The sequence below is a fragment of the Athene cunicularia genome (assembly GCF_003259725.1).
Source record: "Athene cunicularia isolate RWA chromosome 4 unlocalized genomic scaffold, athCun1 chr4_part2, whole genome shotgun sequence".
Lineage (NCBI taxonomy): Eukaryota > Metazoa > Chordata > Aves > Strigiformes > Strigidae > Athene > Athene cunicularia.
In genome coordinates, this window is record NW_020799099.1 from 18,151,845 (window position 1) to 18,175,920 (window position 24,076).

General features: G+C 37.5%; 1 protein-coding gene across 3 annotated transcripts in view; it reads right to left on the reverse strand.

The window, feature by feature from the left end:
- NFKB1 (nuclear factor kappa B subunit 1) overlaps nt 1-23,283 on the reverse strand; it is a 58,284-nt gene extending 35,001 nt beyond the window's left edge. Inside the window, exons 1-5 of one of the 3 annotated variants that reach the window (XM_026848218.1) lie at nt 23,183-23,283; nt 11,595-11,647; nt 10,352-10,436; nt 2,617-2,654; nt 597-695 (exon numbers count right to left, since the gene is read on the reverse strand). In XM_026848218.1, coding sequence (XP_026704019.1) covers nt 597-695; nt 2,617-2,654; nt 10,352-10,436; nt 11,595-11,639 — 267 coding nt within the window. In that variant the 5' untranslated portion in view covers nt 11,640-11,647; nt 23,183-23,283. Of the gene's footprint in view, nt 1-596; nt 696-2,616; nt 2,658-10,351; nt 10,437-11,594; nt 11,648-23,182 lie in introns of those variants that run through there. The other 2 variants (XM_026848217.1, XM_026848216.1) reach the window with 2 other exon arrangements.
- Nucleotides 23,284-24,076: the final 793 nt, after the last annotated feature.

Sequence of the window (24,076 nt, forward strand, 5' to 3'; positions counted from 1 at the left end):
TGATAGCACAGAATGTTTCTTTGATTAGCATGCCTGAATTTCTTCCTGGGAAAAAAAGCCTCAAAAAACCTTCAGCAAACACCTGAACATAATGCTATTCCTATCAAAACGAGTTTTCCATTGACATTAAAGGAATTAAGTCCTTAAGAACTGGGTATCCTAGAGACACGGAGTAAGGAATAACATGAACAGAAAAAGAAGGAAAACGTAGTAAATAGCATCTTAGAGTGAGCTGGAGTAACTGACCAGACTCATGCTTAGCAGTATGCTAGAAGTGTAGCAATTTGAGCAGCTCAGGACTTGCTTTATGCTAAAACTGCACCTTAAGGAAGAGCTCCATTAGTCTGCAGGAGGGTAGCTAGGTGGTAAGTGCAGAAAAACTTAGTGCTCAAGTGCTGGCAGATAAATACGGTGCCAAAATAACTCCACATATCTGAAGACAGTTTCTTTTTCAAAATCAATTAGATTTTAAAAGTTGGGATTGAAATGCAGTCAGTCTTGAGTAACTTCATACAAATTATGTTGATACGCAGTAAGGTCCTATACACATACATATGACACATGCATTTTGCAAAATTAATGATTTATGTACTTACTTTGACCTGAGGGTATGATTTTTTGTTCTTTTCACTAGAAGCACCAGGAAGTCCACCATGTGAAGGCCCTTCACATACATATCGGAAACGAAACCCCCTCTGTGGAAATAAAGGAAAAGAAACTTGAAAGCTGTTTAGAAACAGAACTAAAAAAACAACAAAAAACACCCAAACAAACAAACAAAAAAAACAAGAAAGAAAATCACACACACACAAGGCTTGCCCAAACAGCCCACAAACAGAAAAGTTACAACTGTTCATCCCTGAAATGCTGCCTGAGTGCTGGTTAACAAAGCACCACTGAACTGTAGCCCTAGAGGACCTGTTCTATTCTCACACACAGAAGAAACCCGAAATCTTTCTTTCCAGTAAGTGAAGGTATTTTGAAGCAGAGACCTATTTATACTCTCAAAGCAAGATAAAAATTAAAAGACAGGGAATGCAAGAGCAAATACTCTCTCCCATCATGACTGCTGCTAGGAAGAGAGAATTGAAGCCAATGATAATCCAGGTGAACTATGGTGAACTGAGTGACCAGTGTATTGCAAGTGAAGTGCTCAGCTATGATGAGCTTGAACTCAAGTTGTCCAAAAGGCAAAGCAGAGCAACCTCTGCAGTCACGACACGAGACGACCCAGTCTCTCTTCACCTCTATGCCTTCAGTCCAACAGATCCAGCAGTTATCTGTGTGGCCTTCCCCAGCCTATTGCCATTGCTATCCAAGCTATGTTTTCACATATACAGTCTTACTCCTGCTCAGTTGTCTCTCTGCTCCAAACACGATCACAAGCACAGCACTCTGCTGATGGATCACCCTGTTATAAACCATTGCCCAGCTTGCCACATGGCTACTCCACTACAGGAGTTTCTGGCTAAGAAGTCATGTATGGAAACAATGGTTTCTCCTTAAAGAACTGTAGGCTCCACCATGCAAAGACAAGGCCTGATTTGGGATGAGCTAAAACAACAAGGAAGAGGCACCGTATTCTTCCAAGAATACACAGTTCACAGAACACTGCTGTTTCACCTATGACCATGAAGTGTCCCTATTCCTGTAGGGATGCTTGAGCACAAAAATGTCTTTGGTGTGTGGCCAAAACAAATGTTCTCTACCACCTCCTAACAGGAAGACTGGATTGCGGCACGCTTCTGCAGAAGACCAGGTAGAGGGTGGGACAGCTTTTAGTTGCTCTCTTCCCCTGTCTGCTTAACAGCTCTGTAAGGTAGGATTTTATGCAACTAATTGGGAGAGGCAGTAAAGGAGTCTCCATACTGCAACAGCTTCAGGAGGAATACTTGTAATTTTTGATGCCACCAGCTAAAGGGGAACAATACCCTGGGCATACTTTGGAGCAGTCTTCACCCAGCAATTACTTTGTACGAGTTGCATGAAAACTAACCAGTGCATTGGGATGACTTTCATACTGTCAGAAGAGCATAAGTGAGTGTTTGCTACACAGTCACAAAAAGAGTTACATTCAAGAGTATTTATCTTCCATTTTTCTTGGGTTATTCAAAACAGTCAACTGTGACACATCTCAAAGAACAACAGAATTTCTTTACGATGACAAAGCACACATCAAAAGTTCCTGTAACTTGGGAACAGAATGAAATGTTTTTATTTTTTCTTTCCTGTGTTTCAAGAAACATGAAATATTCTAAAAATCTTCCGTGTCTAGTCTAATCATTTACATTTCAAAATACTGGTGTACTGTAAGAGTCACTTCTAAGATGAAGAATCTATACTCAGCAAGACATTTTTTTTTAAAACCCTCAGTTTTTTTTTCTTGTGACACTTCCAGAGAGACACAAAGATGAAAACAGAACAAAACAGGAAACGATTTAACTACAAAAGTGAGAGGAAAAACTGCTCATGGTTAAGTGCTACATTTGTTTTGAGAGTTCAACCCCTTCAATACTATTTTTTTTTTTTTTCTCCTCTTAAGTCATAATTTTATTCAAAGCTGAATATGGTGACATGACTACCTTAAAGATTTTCAAAATCCAATGTTATTCTTACCTGTTTTGGCTGTTCTATGATTTGAAGATATGGTCCATCTGCTAACATAAAAGAAAGAAAAGTTGTAATATAAATTATATTTCTATTACTATGACATACAAATTGCAGAGGTAAAATTTATGTTCTTGAATGTCTTGAGATAAAATTTTTGAAATCACCTAAGCATCTTCAGAACTTATACTGTAATAAATAAATTAATCACTTGGAAATTTGTAATTTCCAGCGTTCCCCAAGGCAAGTGATGTAAGGGAAGAATTAACTCAAAAAAGTTAATTTGAGCTCAGAGGGCCTAAATGGGGAACTCTGATCACCCACTTAAGACTGGCAAGGGTGAGCACGAACAGGATCCTCCCCTTGCCACTGACAAGCAGGCTGGTCTTCCTGAGCTAAGGTTAACTTTTGTATTTAAACCCCTTGGGTTCTAAAGACTATACTCACAAGCTTTTGGCCCTAGGGCTTCCTACTGAATAGATGCTTTTGAAAGTCTAGAGACAGCCAATGGGAAGCTCTGAGGTATGGGAATATAGGAGGAATTTAAGCTGTTTCAACATGCCCTAACAGTCAGAACTGCTTAAAAAAACCCAAACCTGGAACTGAGGAGACTGAACAATTTACATTCTTTTAATAATTTCACATACACTTTTATATATACTGTTCTGCTGTGCCTCTAAAAACACTGAACACACTCTATTTGACTACAGATACAGACTCTATATAATGAGATCCATCTCTGAGCATGATGCTAACACATGGGATTATGCTCTACTAAAATTCTATTTGTGTCTTTCAAAGAAGGCTTACTTAAACAACTTTCAGTCCTGCACTGCTCCCTGAACAGTGGCTAACTTCATACCATAAACCTCATTCAAAATTCACCAGTTCAAATAGCCTTTGAGCAGGCTCTAAACCCAATGAGAACTCAGTGTCACCAGAGTTAAGAATTCATCAGCTGATCAAAGCTTAGCTCCAACTCTGATCAGTTATTTACATCAAGAAGGAAAACTCTCTAGGTGGATGAGTTGATGGCTGCGAAATATCTTCTAAAATGCAAGCCACTCCTGAGTCTGAAAACAGTTCCACTGTGTTTCTTCACTGCCTCTTGCTAAGCAGAAAAGATTCAGATTTCAATGCTAAATATTCAACTGTTATCAAAGCAAATCCCCAATGACAGCTTCACTGTGAATACCTACACAGTATTTTGCCACTTATATACCTGTTGGAACTATGTATCATCACTTACACTCTATTAAAGGTATTAATGCTAAGGAGTCAAGCAAACTCGACCTACGAAACCTCCAAAGCAGACAAGCCACAGCTATGTGGCAGATCTTGCAAGCGTACAAAGCATATCGTGCCCTGCCAGCATCCAGGTGTGATCTGCCTCTGAACAACGGCACCATCTGCAAGTACCACACCATCCAGCTACCTCAACCAGGTAGTACTTGGCTTCAGCACAGAACCACATACTTGCATTAACTTTAGACCTAGTGTTCACTGAAAATTAAAAATGGCAGAGGATTCATTAATTTAGTTTATAATACGACTACATGCATCCTTCTCAGCTCCTCAATACAACTTCACTTTACTAAAACAAACCCTCATGTTTTTAGTCAGCACAGGTCTTACTTGAACAGGCTTCTCTCAACATGAAAGTTTTGATAAATAAGTTAGTAGACGAATTAGTATTTTGCTGTTGAAGTTAGCTGACTCAGCAACAGAATTAACTTCATGCCAAAGTTGTATTGCAAATGTCAGTCACAACAATTTAAGAAAGATCATTTATTTCCCAAGTCCAACACTCTTCCTGTGAAAAACAGAGTTACAATTAAAATCTTGAAGTTGTGCAAAAGAATTGCCTCAAGATCATATACATGTCATCTTACATTAGAAAGCGTCGAAAACAGTTTGGACTTCAGAAACTTTAACAGACATAGAGTAATATTTAGCTTTGGTGTGGTTTTATGTTTCAGTTTTTGTCTGTAACATGGAGTCAAGATGAGTCGAGTTGGGTTTAAGCATTGTATCAGCACTTAAATTCAAGTCCTCTGTTCACAGACCTCTAACCCTCCTCATGCTTTAAGCATCTAAAATTCTACACTTGGACAATCCAAAGGCCTTGTATCTTCTGGGCACTGGCAGAAGTAACACACCTAAAATGCAACTGTGTAGTTCAACTTTCAACCAAGCCTTCAGGGCAGGATCTGCCAAGTAATTTTTCTTTGGCTGTTCTCTCCTTAGGAATTCATTTTCAAGGCATACACATTGGGTTAGTATCAGCATAAAATACTATTGCTTTCTCTTAAACGTTAGCCAGAAAAGGAAGCACTCTTTTATCTAACAGATAAGCGGCTGCAGCAGTCCCCCAGGATGCAGCAGACAGATTCCAACTTTTCCTCAGCATAAGGAAATTCAAACTCTTAAGAGAGGGATATACACTATACTGGCATATCAGAAAGCTCAAGGGGAATTCTTTGTACTGCTGAAATGGTTTCACCTTGTATGGCACCTCTGAAAAGTCAGGAAAATTGAAAATTTAGGACTGTGGTTCCTATGCCCCCTTGGAAAAAAGCTTATAAAAAGCATGAAAATATACTGATACAAAAAAGTCAAAGTATCTTACATACTAATACCAGGGAAATGCAAAAAAGGTACAGTGTAAATGTAAAAAGGCAAATTAGGTATCCGTTATCATTAACCCAGATATATAAGTTGTATACAAATGTACATAAAACACGGTTTTATGAAGTCTTATTTTAACCTTTGGGTTTTGTGTCTGAAGTTTTTCTTTTTTTACAATGACTAAGTAATTCTCTGGTATAGTATCTGAACCAGATCCAAGTAACAGTACAGAGAAGGCACTCTAATGCAAGGCACTTAATTACATTTGAAATGCTCTTTAAAAATAAAGCAGCAATATTCAAGGTAACTTCCAAGCATAAATGGTATATTATTTTGACTATAAAAAGGACTTTACTTAGTGAAAGGTCTCATACAGCTGTCTTCATTAAACTCTGAATACTTCCCAGAAGTACATTAGATGGACAGCCTAACACTGGCTGTATGTGGTTCCTTCTTTCTCTATCTCACCCTTCCCAGGTAGAAAAGAAAAGATGTTTAGTGTTTTGCACATGGAAGGTTTTAATATTTCATTTCTATTAGTAGGCATGTCTGGTCTAAGCGGACAGACAGCAGGAACCTGAAGATGTATTCCCCGTAAGAGCAACTAACGATGACAAGATTTGTGATGATCTTTTGCACCTCTGTTCTAAGCTGGGAAGTTGGTTGCTTCAAGTTCTTATTTAACAAGCACAAGAAGGAACACTAGTTAATGTATAGCTTAAGTTCTACTTTTGCCCTGCAGAGAGGCTGAAGGAGCATACAGTCACGGAGCTGGCATCTACACAGGGATGACTCTCACAGTTGCCAAGAGCCAAGTTTCAACATGAGCACTCCTCACAATTTGCCTGGCACTGCTGCAGTCAGGAGTGCTAAGAACGACAACTAAAACATGCAGTCCTCCAGCCTGGAGGGGGTTTGGTACATTCTGCCACATGCTGGGCATGCTTCAGTGCTTCCTTTTCTGTCTTCTCGCCTTGGTTGCCACAGACTGACACGCATCCTACTGACTCCCCTCCAGCCTGAGTCATAGGCCCACTTCCCCACATCTTCTTCAACTGCTACATTTCTTCATTTTCCTTCCTGCCTGAGTCAGAGGCTCTCCTGCATCTTGACACTCCCACCACCTACATTCTTTCTTCCTCTTGACAGGCCTCACCATGCACACACACTTCCCAAAGGAGCACCCATCTTAGGCTCCCTCTTGGTTCCTTCTTCCCATCATAGCAAAGTCAAGAGAAAAGGGGTTTTGTGACACTGGGATATCCCCACAAGCCTGGCAGCACCACAGGCCTAGCGGGGTTCTTTATCTAACAGCTTACCTAGTACCTGAAGCCATACAACTTAACCTGCAACCAGCTGTGGTCAAGTGTCCCGTCCCGCATCTCACCCTTGTAATCATGTGTCATTTTGTTCTGTGGATATTGGTGAAAATGCTCATAGCCTCCAGGTTTTGATTGTTAAATACAACATCAATCCTGTTGTGTCCATCCTGGCAGTGGCACTTTGCTAAGAGCTCAGACTCTAGATCTAGTGCCTTATCCTTCCTGAAGGCCTATTGTAGTATTGGTCTGTTCTCCCCCTCGGAGATTCACCCGCACAGGAACACCCTCTTGCATCTCAGCTCTGCAGTGTTCAAAGCATGATGTTTAAAGCAAGCAGCACATGGGCTTTGCTCTTCCCTCAGTTCACTCTTCAAAATACAAGCACAGAAGGTCTAGAAAAAACACCAGAAGCAGTATGCAAGTCTGCTCATGCTTATGAGGATTCGGGCCACTGCTACAGAACAGGGAAAATGAACACTCATCTAATTTTTAGTGATGGTCAGGCTTCCTTGAATCTTTATCATCCTCCCTCTGAAAAAATATGAAATAAAAGTGCCTTCTTTTTCCCTCTATGCCATTCTCAACAGAAAGCATCACAGAGGGTTGGGCAGAGGAGGTTGAAGTTATACCAGAAAACTAATTTTAGCAGCCTCCAGGCAATACTGTTCAGCTGCTGATGGTCCTGCTTCAACTTCACAGGCTTAAAACCACAAAACCTTAACACCAACAGATAGTTACCAAAACAATTAACAAGTTCCCAAAACCATCTCTAACAGGCACATAGATTGCTACATTACATGGCTGTAGATGGCTTTGTATAATCAGGAGGAATAAGAAACACCCAAAATTATAAAACGTTTTGCTCAGAGCTCTGCCCATTTCCTCTCCAATTTAATGCATCACTTTATCCCTCCACTACACAGTGGACATCACACTGATGCCTATCTACTTTTGCACTGCCTAAATACATGCCGTGGATAATGGCCCCTCCACTCCCAATGCCTTTGAGAATTACTACCTAACTCTCAAGGCAGGATACTTCCCAACGAGCCAAAGAAGAGGCTGACTTGACTTCACGACATACTGCCTTTGCTGCTGGTGGTTTTAAACACACAGCTCAGTCCTGTAGCTCGCACTGTTATGGCACTTGTTATAGATACACCCTTTTGTCACCAAAGGCACACAGAAACTATTTCTCTTTCTAGATTTAGATGTAAATGTAGCACTTGAACCACATTAACTAGCTACTACAACTTCAGGACCAAAATAATCAAGCCTAATTTTTACTTAAAACTGACATACGTGAGCTAAAGAAGCAAGCAAAGACACCTGAGCACTGACAAGCTCATTGAGAAAATTCTTGTCCTGACATCTCAAAGGTTTTCTACTATTACTGTAAATGTTAACATTACAGCAGAACATCTATCACCAGAAAGTCCCCAAATTCCCCAGCTATTTGTTGATTCACCTACGCTGGCATGATATGGCAATCCACAGTTATATATTAAACCTGCCCGCCAATGTAGTAAGTCTGACATTGCGCATTAATAAACGCAAGGACTGACAGATGCAGGCACCACAACAAATCACGAGGAACAAAATCTTTCTGTTTAAATCACCCAACTGTTGTAGAGAAAAGTCCATTTTAGAACACTGTATTTTACCCTCTCCATATCTCAGTTGGAAATACTTTTGGAAAATCCCACATCAATTTTTAACTGGCTTGCTTTGTAGAAAGAAATCATTAGTTCCTGCTTGAAAACAACTAAAGCATAATATATAAATTATTGTATTACCTTATGGTCGAAGAGCTAAGTCCACAGTAACAACACCACCTAGTTTCAAGCAGGGGAAGAAGCAAGCATTATACTGCTGCTACTCAAAAAACAAAATCACAATGGCATCATCAGATGCCATTGAAATGGTCAACGGCATTTTCTAAAACTTATGATTAAATTTTTGTTTGTGATAACCTGAAATCCATGATCCTTTATTAAATCCCAGTTTGTACACAGGGAACTCACCACCTAGAGTGCAGTAGTAGACAAGAGCAGTGCTGCTAAAAACAACAAAAAAAGGCTTTTTCAAAGCAATTATGCAAATTAAGCTAGACTTAGCCCAGTAAGAGTTTTCTGTGACTGCAGAACTCAGTGAATTCTTGACTCCCCCACATGGTTTTAAAAACAGCTGTTTTCTAGTTTAAGCAGGATATAGATATCTGAAAATCAGTTTTATATATCTGAATAATTTGTATGGAATGAATCTGGCATGAGGAGTACAGAGCAAGCTTAAAAGTTACGTGCAAGAGAGATCATTATGGGGAAATCAAAATTCCAATAACCTTATTTGTTCCATAAAAACTCTGGGAGAAGTGTAAAAAAAACCCTTGGTATACAATGCACAAACCCTTTAATCCTGCACAGATGAATCTTACTGAACAATCTTATCTGCCTTAATAAAAACATACTGCAAACACAAATGATTGCAACATTCATTTGTTGGATGCTTGTCCATATTTGCCAAGAGCTTTGCTCATCAGAACATTTTATCTTGAAACAAAATTGGCTGTACCATATGTGTTTCTTGATCTTTCCTTGCTACTATTCAGTCAAGAAAACTGAAGTATGCTTTAAATCAGGAAACACTGAAACAGTAACAGTGATTTTTTTATTTTTAAATCAGCATTTATTACTACTTTAGGGTGGAATTTTACCTATGAAGTAAAAAGCTAATTGCTTATTTCATGTTCCCCTTCACACTTTCACTGCTGCCAAGTGTATCAACTATCGAGAACAAGTGATTAGCATTTTCTACAAAAGAAAGCAATCTGCAGTACAGAAGTAACCCGCTACACAACAGAGTCAAACAGATCAACAACAGAAAACTGTCATGTTGAAAGATATAGATATATTGGAGATACATATTGAGAAAAATCTCATCTGCCTAAATAAATTTTTATTTCCTTCCTCCTTTTATATCAGCTATTCTAACAAACTATGCAGGGGAAACAGTTTTCTAAATTCAAGCAAGTAACACTATTAAAGAAATTTAACAAGCAAAACCAGACCAGGGTTGACAAAGAAGCTAATACTGGCTGAGGTATAACACACTTCTAGCTGATAGTCCTGTTCTGGAACCATACTGGAAGAACTGTGTATGAGACCTTTTCAGAATACTATTTGCTTATTTTCAGTGGTTGGCTGCAAAATTTGACTCTGAACTTTCAAACTAGTGTTATTATTCAGGAAATTGTCAGGTACTTTTAATACTAGACTGCCACTTTACAGGAAACAGAAGTCACCGAGAAGGAAAAACAGACTCAAATGATACAGGAAGTTGAATATACTCTACATGCTATTAGTGAAAAACAAACACCTTAAGAATTATTCCAACAAATGAAACACTGTTTAAAAGAAAAAGAAAGAACACGTTGCGCTCTGAAAACTGTCCATACAAACACGTAGGTCATTGAAGATGTGAATTTAGAAAAAGAATACAGAATAATTTATAAAAATTAGTCACTCAAAGGTCCTTGGCCACTCAAACCATTTAACTAATCGAAACTTTCAGTTTCTGTACAAGCCAAAAGAAAATCATATTTGCTTCACTGTTGAAAATTTCATGAGGGTAGGAAAGAGATGCTTAAGATTGTAATAAAAAGTCTAGTACTTCAGCATCTAGTATTAACAAATACAAGAGTGTATATAAAAAAAATCTCTGAGAAGAACTTCACAAAAAACAAACTGGAAGAAACAGCAGTACAATAGCACAATCAAACAGCAACAGTTTCCTACCTGTTCGTAGTGGTAGGTCTGATGTGATGTAATTTGTATTATTAAATAATGCATTCATTCCCATGAACTGTTCCATTGCAAACATCTATATTGAAACAAAATATACTCTTCATTACTACATATATACATAATTTCATAAAGCATCTATCGGCAAAGAATTTCAAAGTTCTCTGCAAATATTGAGACTGTAAACACCCTGGATGCAGTACATTAACTTCTTATATCTATTTTGTTTTTGCTGGCAACAGCGGTGCAAACAAAACTGATTGTACTGACCAAGTTTCACCAGTATCACGAGACCGCACTGAGCTCAGCACATTTGCTAAGCACCCATCTTGCTTACATGCACTAACAACTATATATTCAAAAGAGCTTATACAGTAAATTCTGAAAATCTGACCCTAGATGTCTTGTCCAAGGTCTTGCTGAGAACTTTTGAGTTTTCATTTCCACTTCTGTGATTAAACCCCATCAGACTATATTCCTTATGTAAATATATTTACAAGCTCTAATGAAAGAAAACCATATAACCAGGTTAAAATTTTTCTGGGGAGTTTGGTTTGTGGTTTTTTTTGAACACTGACATGCCTTAACTCACTGTAATTGTTGTCAGGTATAAATCTAACTTCTTCCAAAGTGGAACAAGCGTAACAGAGAAATAGTTTCTTTTTGGAAATTAAGATGAGTAGAAATGGTCTTTCTTTACTCAAACTTTTCACTCAAGCACAATTCTTGCAATTCAAATGGGTCATGAAATGACCTAATGTGATCAGGAAGAGCTTCTGAAGAGCTACGCCTACTGCTCTGTGTGAGTGAAGGAACATTTTAGTCATCAATGTCAATGTAAATTTCACAAAAAATGACACCAAGGGGCCTTTGAAGGCATAGGGGGCTTTATTTTCAAATAAAGTCCGATGTCCACCACAGAAGATGTTTCAGAGCAAGTTTCACAGGCACACAGGGCATAAAACCAACTATTTTTTAAACTCCTTCTTTCATCAGGCCTAGCTTTCCTTTTCATTTCAGCCATTTCACCAGTGACAAGGCAATTTACAGGTCACATAAAAAACACTTTAGAGAAAAAACCCCAAGATTTCCCCAAACTTTTGATTTCTGCCAATAGCTAGAATGCTTTTATCTTCATGTTGTTAAGCCTAGGAAATAACAGGACAATATGAGAGGAAGCCAAAACAGAAAGATAGGAGACAATACAAGGATATTGAAAATATACAAATCCACTTACTTGGGGATCAGACACACCCATAATATAGGAATCTTCTCCTGCCATTTTAAGTCCTGAAACACAAAAACACGATCAGAATTCTCAATTTTTTTTCCAATGTACTGCAATACTTACTTTACTCATAATGTTAATGATTTCTAAAATACTCTTAAAATGTATTAGTATTTGCAAGGGACAGGCTAAGGACAGGCTAGACTACAGCTAGGATTTTCCACTGCCTGCTCGCAAGCAACTAAAAATTACAGCAAGGTCCTCAAGTCAAAATTTATTAAAAGCAGTTATTAATTTGTTTCTGTCTTAGTTCTGGCTATTCTGACAGTAGGGTTTAGGCAAAATTATCATAGTTTAGCAAAAGCAGGACTCTGCATTTTTATACAATAATAAGACTTCTGTGCGTTCATGAATGAATCCTAATGGTTTTCTTGTGAAGTATTACTAAATGCAAGATAAAGCCTGAGGAAGAACACCCATTATTTTTTATTTAAATAAAAGCAGGAATCAAACACAGACTAATTCTGGACCTTTATTTCCAGAGGTCCACAAGTGCCTGGCGCTCACAACAACTCAGTGCTGACAATGATGATCATGGATGTACAAGATACTTAATTGTCTCTCACAGGTCTACATGTAAAGGGTGGACACTGGGGAAATGTAGCCTGGTTTAGTTTTCCTGGGGCTAGCAGCAAGCCAGCAGCAGAGCTTGGAAATTTTCTTAGGAATTTGTTAGGTCTATTATAAAAGATTGGGGCTATTTCCTTTCGTGTAGACATTACTGAAAGAATTATAATTTCACTTATATTGATCTTACTGAAAAAGGCTCTCCAAGAGAACAGCTGAAAATAACTGTACCATTTCAAGAAACTCATGTCTGCCTATGCAAGCAGACTCTTTAAATAAGGTTAAAAACTAATAAAAGAGTAGCACTCATATTCCACCACAATGAACATAAGTCGTGTTTTCCAGCAAAGCAAAGTGAACAATGAAAATCTACTGCCCTATGAAAGAGAATTGGCAAGCAATCAGTAAACCAGTAAAGAAAATGAGTCACCACATACCTTCTACATGAACTAGAAAGGCAAATATCAAAAAGAAAGTTGGAATACTAAGGTACTTCACTTTGATGGAAGCTCAACTCAGCTTGTTAACAATCCCCAAGGACAACATATAGCCACCCATCCCACACAAGTAGAAAACAAAAGAAAAATTTAAAATTAATAGGAGACACTTAATACTCAGAGGACTTCCAGCAAAAAAAGAGTTCCATGAGGATAAAATTATTTTTTAGCCTAGAAAATAAAATGATTCACCTGTTTGTAATTTAATTTTAGAGAGAAGTATTTGCTGGGTAATATTTATTTGTAGTAATTTAGCAAATATCAAATAACTGGTCATAAGATTTCAGCCAAAAATTAGTAACAGATAAGACAAGCAGCTACAGTCACCCATACTCTACTTCATCACGTAATACATCAGGATTTCAGCAATATAAAAAATACCAGTCAGTCATATTATCTCACAGGCACATTCTGCAAAGCATTATTTTCATCAATAATTTGCTATTGTTAGTATCAATCTTTATGGAAAAAAGTCAACATATGAAGCATAACAAAACCTTCAACATACAACAAACTTTACCAAAATGTTTTTATTTGACATTATATTCTGTAGGAAGACTATAACCCTTGTTACCAACTGACAAGTTACTGAAATCACCGAAATAACTGTAACTTAGATTTTGGCAAACACTTCCCAGTTAAAGGTGTAAATAGTACAGTAAACAGTCTGAAGACCTCAACAGCCAACATTTTTTTAGGAAGCATCATAAAATACCCACCCTGCAGGTAACTGAGTGCAAAGACCAGATTTATTCTGCATAAATAGAACAAAAACTAGTCTTAAGTCTTGGCTTATGATCTCTCATATTTAATCACTATTTCATGAGTCACACATGCAAAATTGCATTCTAAAATACCTAAAGAATCCATAAAACATGGTAAATATGCTTGTTCAGAAAAAAAAAAAAAAGGTTCTGAGGAGCTAATATGAAGAGTATCTGCCCACTTGCCTGTTTGCTAAATGTATACTTTGCAAAACTTTCAAATAAAGCATCTCTGAGCTTTTTCTGTAAGTCCAGTTGGATAAATTCAACAGCATGTTCTGTTGTCTGCCCTATTCTAGTTTCTCAGACTGTATCCCTCTCAGGCCAGAAGAACTCTGTGGAAGAAGGGCAGTTCTCACAATGGCTACGCTTCTGGTCACATTCACAGTTCTACAATACGTGATTTCAACAAAGTGGAAAATACTGCAGAGGTTGTATTTCTGAAATTTTTTCATTTAAAATACTTGCATTTAAAAATTAGAACGCATACAGAAATAAAACCTCTGTCTATCTGAATCAGTCCTTCAATTTCACCAGATCAAAATGGTTAATTTCTGGATTTTCTGGCTGATGCAATGAATATTATCAGAACAAAAGAGCAGTCATTGAAGATGAATGTTACACTCAGAAGCAGCAGCAACCCACGTACTCCCCAGCTGCTGTAGCTATGTACTAATGAATTTCTAACCAGGTATTAAACAGAATCTCTCTGGTACCAAAAGCACAGGTGTCTCTCATCTGACATCTTTTGTGTTCAACAGTCAGCTGCAGTGTTTGGGGGAGAGGTTAAAGACATTCTCTCTGGCTTGAATACTAAGCCAGTTTATTATAAACACACAATGATTTAGATGTGCAAACATATGCCTTTGTGTATGCAAACTGACACTTCATTGCCTTTTCAGGGCCTAGACAAAAATTAACCCAGCAGTTTAAAATGACCCCTCTCAATGACTGAAAACACTCTCAGTTTCACTAGATCTTTTGTCCTCTTTCAAAGTCATACAAACAACAAAAATGTTCCAGAAGCCCTACCTCCAAAATATAATTTGTTTCCTTAGGATTACAGTTAACAAATCCCTAAACTTCCTCTTCTTAGAAGAATATTGGGGCAAATCCAGGGAGACAATAACATGATTAAAAAACAGACACTTGCAGAAAAACAGACCCTAGCATTAATGATATGGATTTTAATTGGTCTCTTCCCTTATTGCTTGAGTTTCTAAGCACCTTTCCTACATGCATTAAGTGGTGAGATTAGCATCTACCACGAGTATCTTTGTTCATTCTCTCCTTACATGAGCTGTATTTTGGGGCAGAGACTGTTTTTATCCAAGCTGTATTTGCTGCTATGAGTATCTTTGAGAAGTCAAGTCAAAACCACCCCTCTCTCATTTGAAGATGACCAGGATAAACTCGTGGAATTTTGTGTTGCCATATACACCTGTTTCCCACATAATCTCTGATTCCCACAAACTGTACTGCAAACTTGTATCTACAATAAAAAAATACCCCTACACCTACAGACCACAATAAACCACAACAGTTTCCACCCTTGGATATTATCTGAAGTTTTTCAGATAATGGGGCACAGGAAACTAAACATTTCAACTCACAGTACTTTTTAGTGTGAAAATTCAAAGATGGGTGAAGGAGATCACAATTTAGCTCCTAGTGCAATGGGAAAATATAAAATACAGTTAAACTTGTCGAAAACTGCATAACTCTGCCTACTGGGGGACTGTGTGTATGCATGTGCATAGGCATAGAAGTGCAGTATTCCTTTCTCCCCACAGAGGGTCAATTGCCATCGCAAAAAAGGTTAAAAAGAGGGAAAAAAAAAAGAAAAAACCTAGATATATACACATAGACATATATGGAAGATGATGGGGTTGCACCAACCAAGCAAGCAAACATAATGGCAGTTCCTCTGTATCACTACTCCTCCTTAATAACCAAATAATACCAGGTACAAGTTGGCACAGCTGGAAGAACACTAGTTCATTTATCGTATTCTGAGTATTTGTTTTACAGCTTCAAAAGGATCAGACATTTAAAATGGAAACAACGCAATTAACGTACGAATGTTCTCACCCAGGAACAAGAATTCTGTTTTCTGTTCATCTTGATCATTTGATTTCAGATCTTTCTCCTGCTGTTCACCAACATCCACTGTATCTAACTACCTTTTAAAAACAGATTTCTCTAACCAACTTTTTTTAAGCCACCCCACGCCCCCCACCCCCCTTCAACTTCCTGGCCTGAATTTTAAAAATGACATAAGCAATTTTCCTCTTCGATACCAGTATCCAATCCCATACCTACAAACAGGTAATGGGACTTCTTCCTATTACCTTTCTACAGACAAGCACAACCTGATGCACATTTCATCACCTATGACAAATCAAGCTTTAACATTTGATTCAGATACTGATACTCCAGGTATTTCTGAAAGCGTTTACAGACATCTCACCCAGCAGCTGCATGCCCTTTAAAAAAACAAGACTTTAAACTTCATTCTTTCTCTTTCTAGCTTTGTTCTCATACTGGCCTGGTTAAAAACCTGAACAGTACATATACTAACAAATTAAAAAGACTTTTCATTTCTACAAGCAGAAAATAAAATAATTAAGAGTATTACCCTAAACAGCTGAACCACCCCCCACTCCCAACAATTTGAGCTTTAGTACCCCAGATCTATTTATTAATGTTTTATAGTGCACCAGTGTGCTTACTAACGAAGCTAACATTTCACGTTGGACCAGAGAAAAAACAACATACTTCCTTTTCCCAGACCTTCAAAGAGAGACATGGTAAGCAGGTCTCTACTTTTAATCTATGTTCTTTGAATATAAATGCATTTTTTAAATCAATTTGGAGAGATGAAGGATGAACAGCATCACCAACTTCTCTACCCCACAAAGACCTGCCTCATCATAAAAGACTGATGCCTGGTGGAAATTCTATTCAGCCACTCATCTCTTTTAAACTTTCTGTACTTTAAGCCAGACAAACAAAATAAAAACATAAAACTTGATGTGACAGGATGCCCATTATATCCTCAGAAAACGAATGCAAAAGACTAGCATCAGGGTATCTGCCTGTTGTGTTTTAAGATACAAAGAATCAACTCATCTTTCTTAAAACTTGTCCGTTAGTTTTTAATCAGTTCAATATAAAGACTGAGTTCAGGACAGATCAATATTTTATGGAAGAAGGTTTGGTTTCAGCACAGATCAGTTTAACAGAACAGAAATTAAGGCATATTCTATACAAGGTACACTGAAGATACGTATGTTAGTGAATCACGATCTTTATTACTCAGAGTTCATTATACTTGTGAACTGGAATTAGTCTCATGGTTTAAATAAATTCCTGCATTGAAGAACACCCATCTCTTACTTTATGAGACATTTTGCATCATCTTTCAAGGATGGGATTCAGAAAGCAAGCCTCAAGATGAGAAACTAAACTACTACACTTCAGCTGACTTGATATACAGAAAGTACAGTTCCTCCTGCTAGTTTTCTAGCAGACTGTTTTTTCTCTTTAATTTGGTTTTCGGTTGAATTTACCTGTTAAAATAAACTTCTTAACTGGACACTGAATGAAAGTAAAGAAATTCACTGTGATTATGCTCTTAGCCTGTTTACTCTGCTTATTAAAAATAGAGAAGAATAAGGATGAGAGGATAAGACATTTGTGTTTTATATATTCTAAATATATTTTTTGCTACATCAAGGCTATAAAACACAGCAGATGATCTATCTGATGGCAGAGAACTGTTTTTAGGAATAGCATCCTATGAAATACTGAGGTAGAAACAGTAACTGCTGTACTATATAGTCTCTACAACGTGTTTAACCTGGTACTGTTTACTTCTTTTAGTGGCAACTATCCATCCTTGAGCCTCACTTTTCTGTCCTTTGCAAAACATCATTTGTATCTGCACAGAGACAGTCATTTTAGAGATCAGCATTTCCCAAACAGAGATGCTGGGAAATGTATTGTGCAATAGGTGCTGCGAGTTTCTGGGTCAGGGCTGGAAGCAGGACAAGAGCTGCTATTTTGGCTAGAAGACAGAGCAGGCTGCTCTGACAGAACAGAGATACTGATCCAAGATGTTTAGTCTCAAACCTTCATCACTGAAGTTTCTTCAAAGTCAGGATGCTGCCTATCCCTTTCAATGCCTGGCCTTTTCACCTTAGCTCTAGCCACTTCCTCTCAACTTCATCCAGCACTTCATTTCCCTTGTAACCCAGCTATTTTTCCCAAAATCCTGGGAGTACACCATCAGAGCAAAAACCTTTGGTGCAGAATATATTCTTATAGAAGTACAGGGAGGGGAAAAAAGAAAGTTTCAGGACTGTTATTTTCTACCTCTGCACAAAATAGCAGGCCATACATATACATAGGCTTAAGTCTTCTGATGCTTCAGAGGACACAAAAGTTGGGCCACGAACCTACCACAGTTATGCAGACAACCCTTAGTTTAAGCTGTGCATGTCTTTCTAATCACTTTTACTTTTTTTTTAAGGCTGAATAAAAGATGCTTTTCTTAAGAAAAAAAAAAATCCCATTTTTGTTAAAAGCAATGTAATGACAGTGGGAGTATTGTACAGGCAGGATTCCAAACAGTTGCTGGCATTTTGAACATATATTGCCTAAACCTGCTTAAAGCAGGTCTATACAACTAAACTCTGTCAGCTACCAGCATCTTGAACTTCCATTAATGTCATCATTAACGAAGCTGCTGCCGAAGAAAATTTTCTTAAGGGAGAGGGGAGACATCCTCCTCCCAAACACTAATCAAATAAAATCTTAACAGAGAAAAGGTTTTAAAACTGGTTATTTATTTGCATTGTTCCCGACCACTCATTTTGATTGCATCCATTTTAACAAATTACACTGTTTCTGAAGTCCCCAGGCAAAGGTTAAGACTGGACCAAGTATCCATCATTTAGATTAACACTATCCTGATGCAGAGTCCGAAAAAAATGGAAAATGCAAGCTATACATACACATTTTTTTTTTAAATAAACGGGAAAGATGTGCTACAGACAGCAAACCCCTGGATTTTTCAAAATAAGAGGTGATAAACAGCAGTAGTATTGTGAAATATACAAAGTAAATAGAACCAAAATATTAAGGAAACATCATGCATACTTTCACTCACATTATTGGCACAGATCTCTTCAGCACAAACAGGAAAGAAAAAGCATTTTAAAAGCCATGAGAAGTGACTGCTAACTCACTCAAGTTGACGCCCCATCAACTCTGTTTTTCTGAAGAGATTTTAACTCAGTAATGAAACAGACTTGAAATTTGAAGTTTGCCTGTCAATGTTAAAAGTTTACTAATACTTCTCCCATCTATGACTAAAACCTGGGGGTGTAGGGAGCTGTTTTAAGGAAACTGTATTCTCAGTATAAAACTCAACAACACTCAATTTCCGCAAAAGCGGCATACGGAAGTTGTATTTTTTACTTTCCTTCATCTACTATGAAGACCTGTAATCTCTGAATAAAGATTTGAGTACAATTTGTCAGTATATAAGTGAAAAAATTCTTGTGCATTTTCATCAAAGATACTACTTTCCTCTGCAAACTTTTTCTCATCCATAGACTGTTGCAACTAACACTACATAATCCTAAATGACACTCTTTGTTTTTCTAATATAACAACACAAATTGCCTCCTCTTAAGTCTGTTTATTATTTCCTGTTGGGTGGGACCTGAGAGTTCTGGCTGCGTATTTTTAAAATTAAAAACTGTTTAAGTTAAAATTTTAAAATATTTTCAGTCACGAGCAGATGCATTATTGGACAACAGTATTGAAAGTACAAAATATTTAGGAAATTAAATCAATCACAAGTATTAAAGAGATTTCAGAAGCATGATGCTCTGAATCAGAATTGCTGGGTACAGAATTATTGTAGAAAATCTAGACTCAAATTTGTTACACCAGATAACTACTAAATTTGAAGAAAAACCCATAGCATGAGGAAATTCACTTGGCAAAAAGATTAACCGGACTACCTAAATGATTGCTTTATTAAGTACTTTTACCAACAAAATTTGTGTGTTAAGTGTTTTATTCCTTTCCCAAATGTCAAAGCAGTGAACTAATATGACAAGAGGAAACACCAAGATGCCATAAACATATGAACTGTTTTTCCTGACTATTGTTAGAATGAAGTTAGAATGTTTTTTATTACACATTCAAAGCAACTTAAACTAAAGGAATAAAGAATATTCAAATATATACCAAACATACTCTGGTACATGTATAATGCTAAGTATATGTAAAAATACTAAGCTTCAACACTGCAAAACAACTCTAGTTACTACATTGTATCTTAACCATATGGGGTAGTAATGCTACTTGAACTAACTTGAATATCATGTTAAAATGCTATTACTTTTTCCTTCAGATTAAAAAGAAACAGTGAATGTTCTTTAGAAATATTTCTGGTCTGTGTAAGTTGTTAATCAAATTTTAACTTAAAAAGCCACGTATATTCATTTTGTAATGAATCATCGGTATTACACAGCAAATCTTTTCCTTTTCTGGGGGGAAGTAAGAGTGTTTCTGAGAAGCCAAGTAACAAGCAAACCTAAGATTTCAGAAGTCCAGCTCACATAGGGTTTGTTGTATTACCAAGTACTTTCACGCAGGTTCTGGGGTCTTACTGAAGACACAGTCCCTTTATTTCATAAACAACAGTGGCAGGAGAGGGCTTAGAAAATAGCAAGGGCTGTTACCACTGTAATCACAAAAGTGAGCTATGGGATTCTCAGTGTCCTTTTGGTTTCGAATAGACACTGAAAATGTAACATCACAGAAATGGTCAGTTAAACACCAGTAAGTGAAACCAAACAGGTAGAACTGAGGCCAGCACTGCTACAGCTATACCCTAGGTTTCAAATCTACAGGTGCCAAGTGCCTACCAAGACTTAATTTTTAGGTTTTTTACAAAGAAATAGTAAAACTCCTGCAATCTCAATTTTCTACAGTAACCTATTACACAACAACAATTAGACTAATGAGACCAAAAGACATCTGTTGACTTAGTTTTTACTTCATTTGTGTGTTAAAATCTGTCCATAAGTGTTTAAACAGATAGAAATATGACCTTAAAAAGAAACAAGCAAAAAACCCAAACGCCACACAACTCAGACCTACTTTGTTCTTGATCTGTTGATACCAGTACAGTTTGCTTGGAAAATGCAGTGAAATACAATTTTGCTAGTTCTGCATTTTACATGAAGGAAAAAAAAAAAAAAATCTATCTGGCACTGCTTTTCAAAAGAACGTAAAAGTTGAATGGGGGGAAAAAAAGCTAGTAGTAGCAATAGTAGCTTCCTCCCCACACATGGTCTATCAGTTCCACCTAAATCCTAAACAAAAGGATTTTATCTTGAGACTAGAAAAATTTGAAACATCTTTTAAAGCCTTACTTCTGAAACTATCAACAGTGCTTCAGCAAAATATATGTTTAAATGAAAGCACTGAAGACAACTCACTGAATTATTTCAATGCTCAAAATTAGATGCAAACTTAGTGCCTGACTGACCTAAGGGCACAGTTAATGACAACAATTATGATCTTATCAACGTAGAACTTCATAAAAGGTTCACAGCTTATTTAAAGGACATCAAATTAGAACTTCTAAAATATTGGAGCTAAAAGCGACCAAGACCAGGATTTTTATTTTTTTTTTTTTCATTATTTGCCTGAAACATTCTTTCCTCTTTGTTTTATAATAGCTGTGTTATTTTGTGTCTGACAACCAATGAAAAGCTATCAACACCTCCGAAAAATGAGTAACAAGCTTCTTTAAGACTACTACTCCTGAATTTAGAGTTGGCAAACCCTTACAGCACCGAAAGGTGAAAAGATTTTAGCAAGTACATTTTGAAGCTATCTATGAAAACAGTGTAATTAACGAGAATCTCTGAGGATAGCAGAATTTTCTCATCACTAGCAACATCAGTAAGCCAACCGTAAGTTAGTAAAATATATATTGTCTTTCACTATATCTCTGCAACTTCAAAACAACATTTACTTTGTATGCACTTAACTACTGAGGGAGACCTGAACTTTCTAGTCAGCATAGAGCATCCTTGATAGTAAAGACTGATAGGCCTCATACTTGGTTCCTGTCCTTCCAGACTCTGCAGTGATAAGCATGATAACATGAAATCCTAACTGCACTTATTTCTGGAGTTTGCATATATTCATGAGACAGTGGCATGGGAAGATTTTGGGAAAAGGCAACTGGTGATGAAAAGAAGAACTACTGTTTTCACAAAAATTGAAAAATCTATTAATTAGCAAATTTGTGTCAGTGATATTTGTAGGTATCCATTAATTTACGAAATGCTACCTCAGTGAAAAAAGTAAATTTAAACTTATAATTAAAATTGATTTTAGAAGTAAAATCATAGTAACTGAGAAAACAATTGAATTGCTATTTTTCAGTAAATGAAGCAGGAAATTTTTAAACGTACATATAAATGAAGTATCACTGTCTGCTTTCCACCCTCTTACCCTCTCCCAAGATTTCCTTGTTCTCTCTTCCAGCACTTTTTTTTCCCCAGCAAACTCTTCCGATTTCAAAATATATCCTACCAAAACATTATCAAGGTGCCCACTGGAATCAGTGAATACAGCTATGAAGTTTACCTGCTATATTTAAAAAAAAAAAAACAAACACACACACTACATGACACAAAGCAACAAAGCCGTTCTGTTTTGCAACATTAACTCTACTCAAAGTGTATTCATTAATTGCATGAGAAAATAATTTCATTTTTTGATGACTCTACCACTGATTGACATTTCTTTCTTTAAAAAAGGGACAAAAGGTGGAAAGAAAAAGGCTTCTTCCTTTATGTTTAATATTTCAGATTATTTAACAGATCTTGCAAGTATCCTTGAAATCTCCACATCGTGTGGCAGATTCTGACAATAATATTTCAGCATAATTGCCAGTTGAATTCTGGAACTAGAGAAGTTTACAGAACGGATGATCTGTCTCTGGATAGTTACAGCCTGCTTTTTCCTCTTTCGTTTTCTTAACTGAACTGTAGTCATTTCTGTAGATTACAAAACACTGCAGACAGGATGACGTTTTAAAATGACGTCTTGGTTAATGCTTTCCTAGAATGGGCAGCTACATTCTCTTCCAAAAGAATAAAAATGCTTTAACAGAAACACTATTTCAAAAGTTGATAGTTCACAGTACATAAGAACAGAGACTCTGGATGTCAATAAAACCAGAGTGCTCTATTTTCAGTCCTCTTCTGTGAGTTTGACAGTGGTCGTGTAGCACCCTACAGTATGTAAGGCACAAGGGGATACAGCAGAGGATGCATCCACTTTGTACTAATTTTCTCTGTGAACAGAATGTGAAGAATTTGTAATTTTCTCTGAAAAGAGAGGACTTCTGAAGCACAAATTACGTCAAATATGATTGTCACTTTAAAACAATCTTTTTTAAAAGATACATCTGTATTCCCTTTAAAATGTCATTCTTTAGCAAATATTTTTGAGCATTCTAAAACAGGAAGTTGAAATCTAGCAGATGATCCCTTGCTTACAAAGCCTTATTCTGCAAATGCTTACAGGCACTCATATTTACTTATTTGAATGAAATTACATAGCAGTACAGTGCATTATGGTAATGGCCAAATAACACATAGCTCACCTGTACTACAGTTCAGAAATAATATTCCGTTCTATGTGAACATAAAGTAAGTCAATAGTGCTTCTTTAGCAAAGTTACCACCAAATCAGAAAGCGTCAATAGGTAAAAAAATAATTGCAATGATGAAAAGGTCAAATGTAACAGAACAGTCAGTCTAATTCCTTGTCACCGGGAGAACTTTTCGGTTTCACCCCTTACTACTAAATTGTCTTTTAAAAAATCCCTATTTACTACCATTGAAAGTAATCTTTATTTAAACTATTTGTGACACTTGGCAAGTCCCAGCCAGGACAAGGGCACCGAAAGTTGCCATCAGCAGACCCACGTTTGCACAACAACCGTCTGTTTTTTTCACGGCCGGCCGGCGACTCCACAACAGCAGACACTCCAAACGGTGTCTCAAGCACGTTATGTCACCTTCGAAATCAAAAGCGTAAAAACCTGCCCCTCTCCTTTGCCTCCAAGCACCCCCTCTACTGTATTTTCAACTTTTTTTACTTTACTTGACAGTCCTTCACAGACATCCCTTCCCAGCTAGGAAGACCCCTAGAATACATCAGCGGAAAAGCCTACTACGTGCTTAAAAACAAACAAATCCCCGAAGGGGCGTGAGGCCGTTCCTGCACTAACAGAAGGCAATTTTTCAAACGCGCAATAGAAAGGAAAGCTCCGCACCGGGGGAAGAAGAGGGCGTCCGACTCCCCGGCCCCCCGTCACCCCGCCGGCAGGGCCGGCACCGGCACGACCCCCTGCCCCGCCGTCCCCCGAGTCTCGCCACACGGCAGTGGCCGTTGCCGCCGGTTGCCCGCCTTCCCCTCCGGCTCGCAAGGCAAACCCCGCGGCACCCGCTCCCCCCGTCTCAGCGGCAGGTCCGCGCGCGGGCCGCGGTCACAG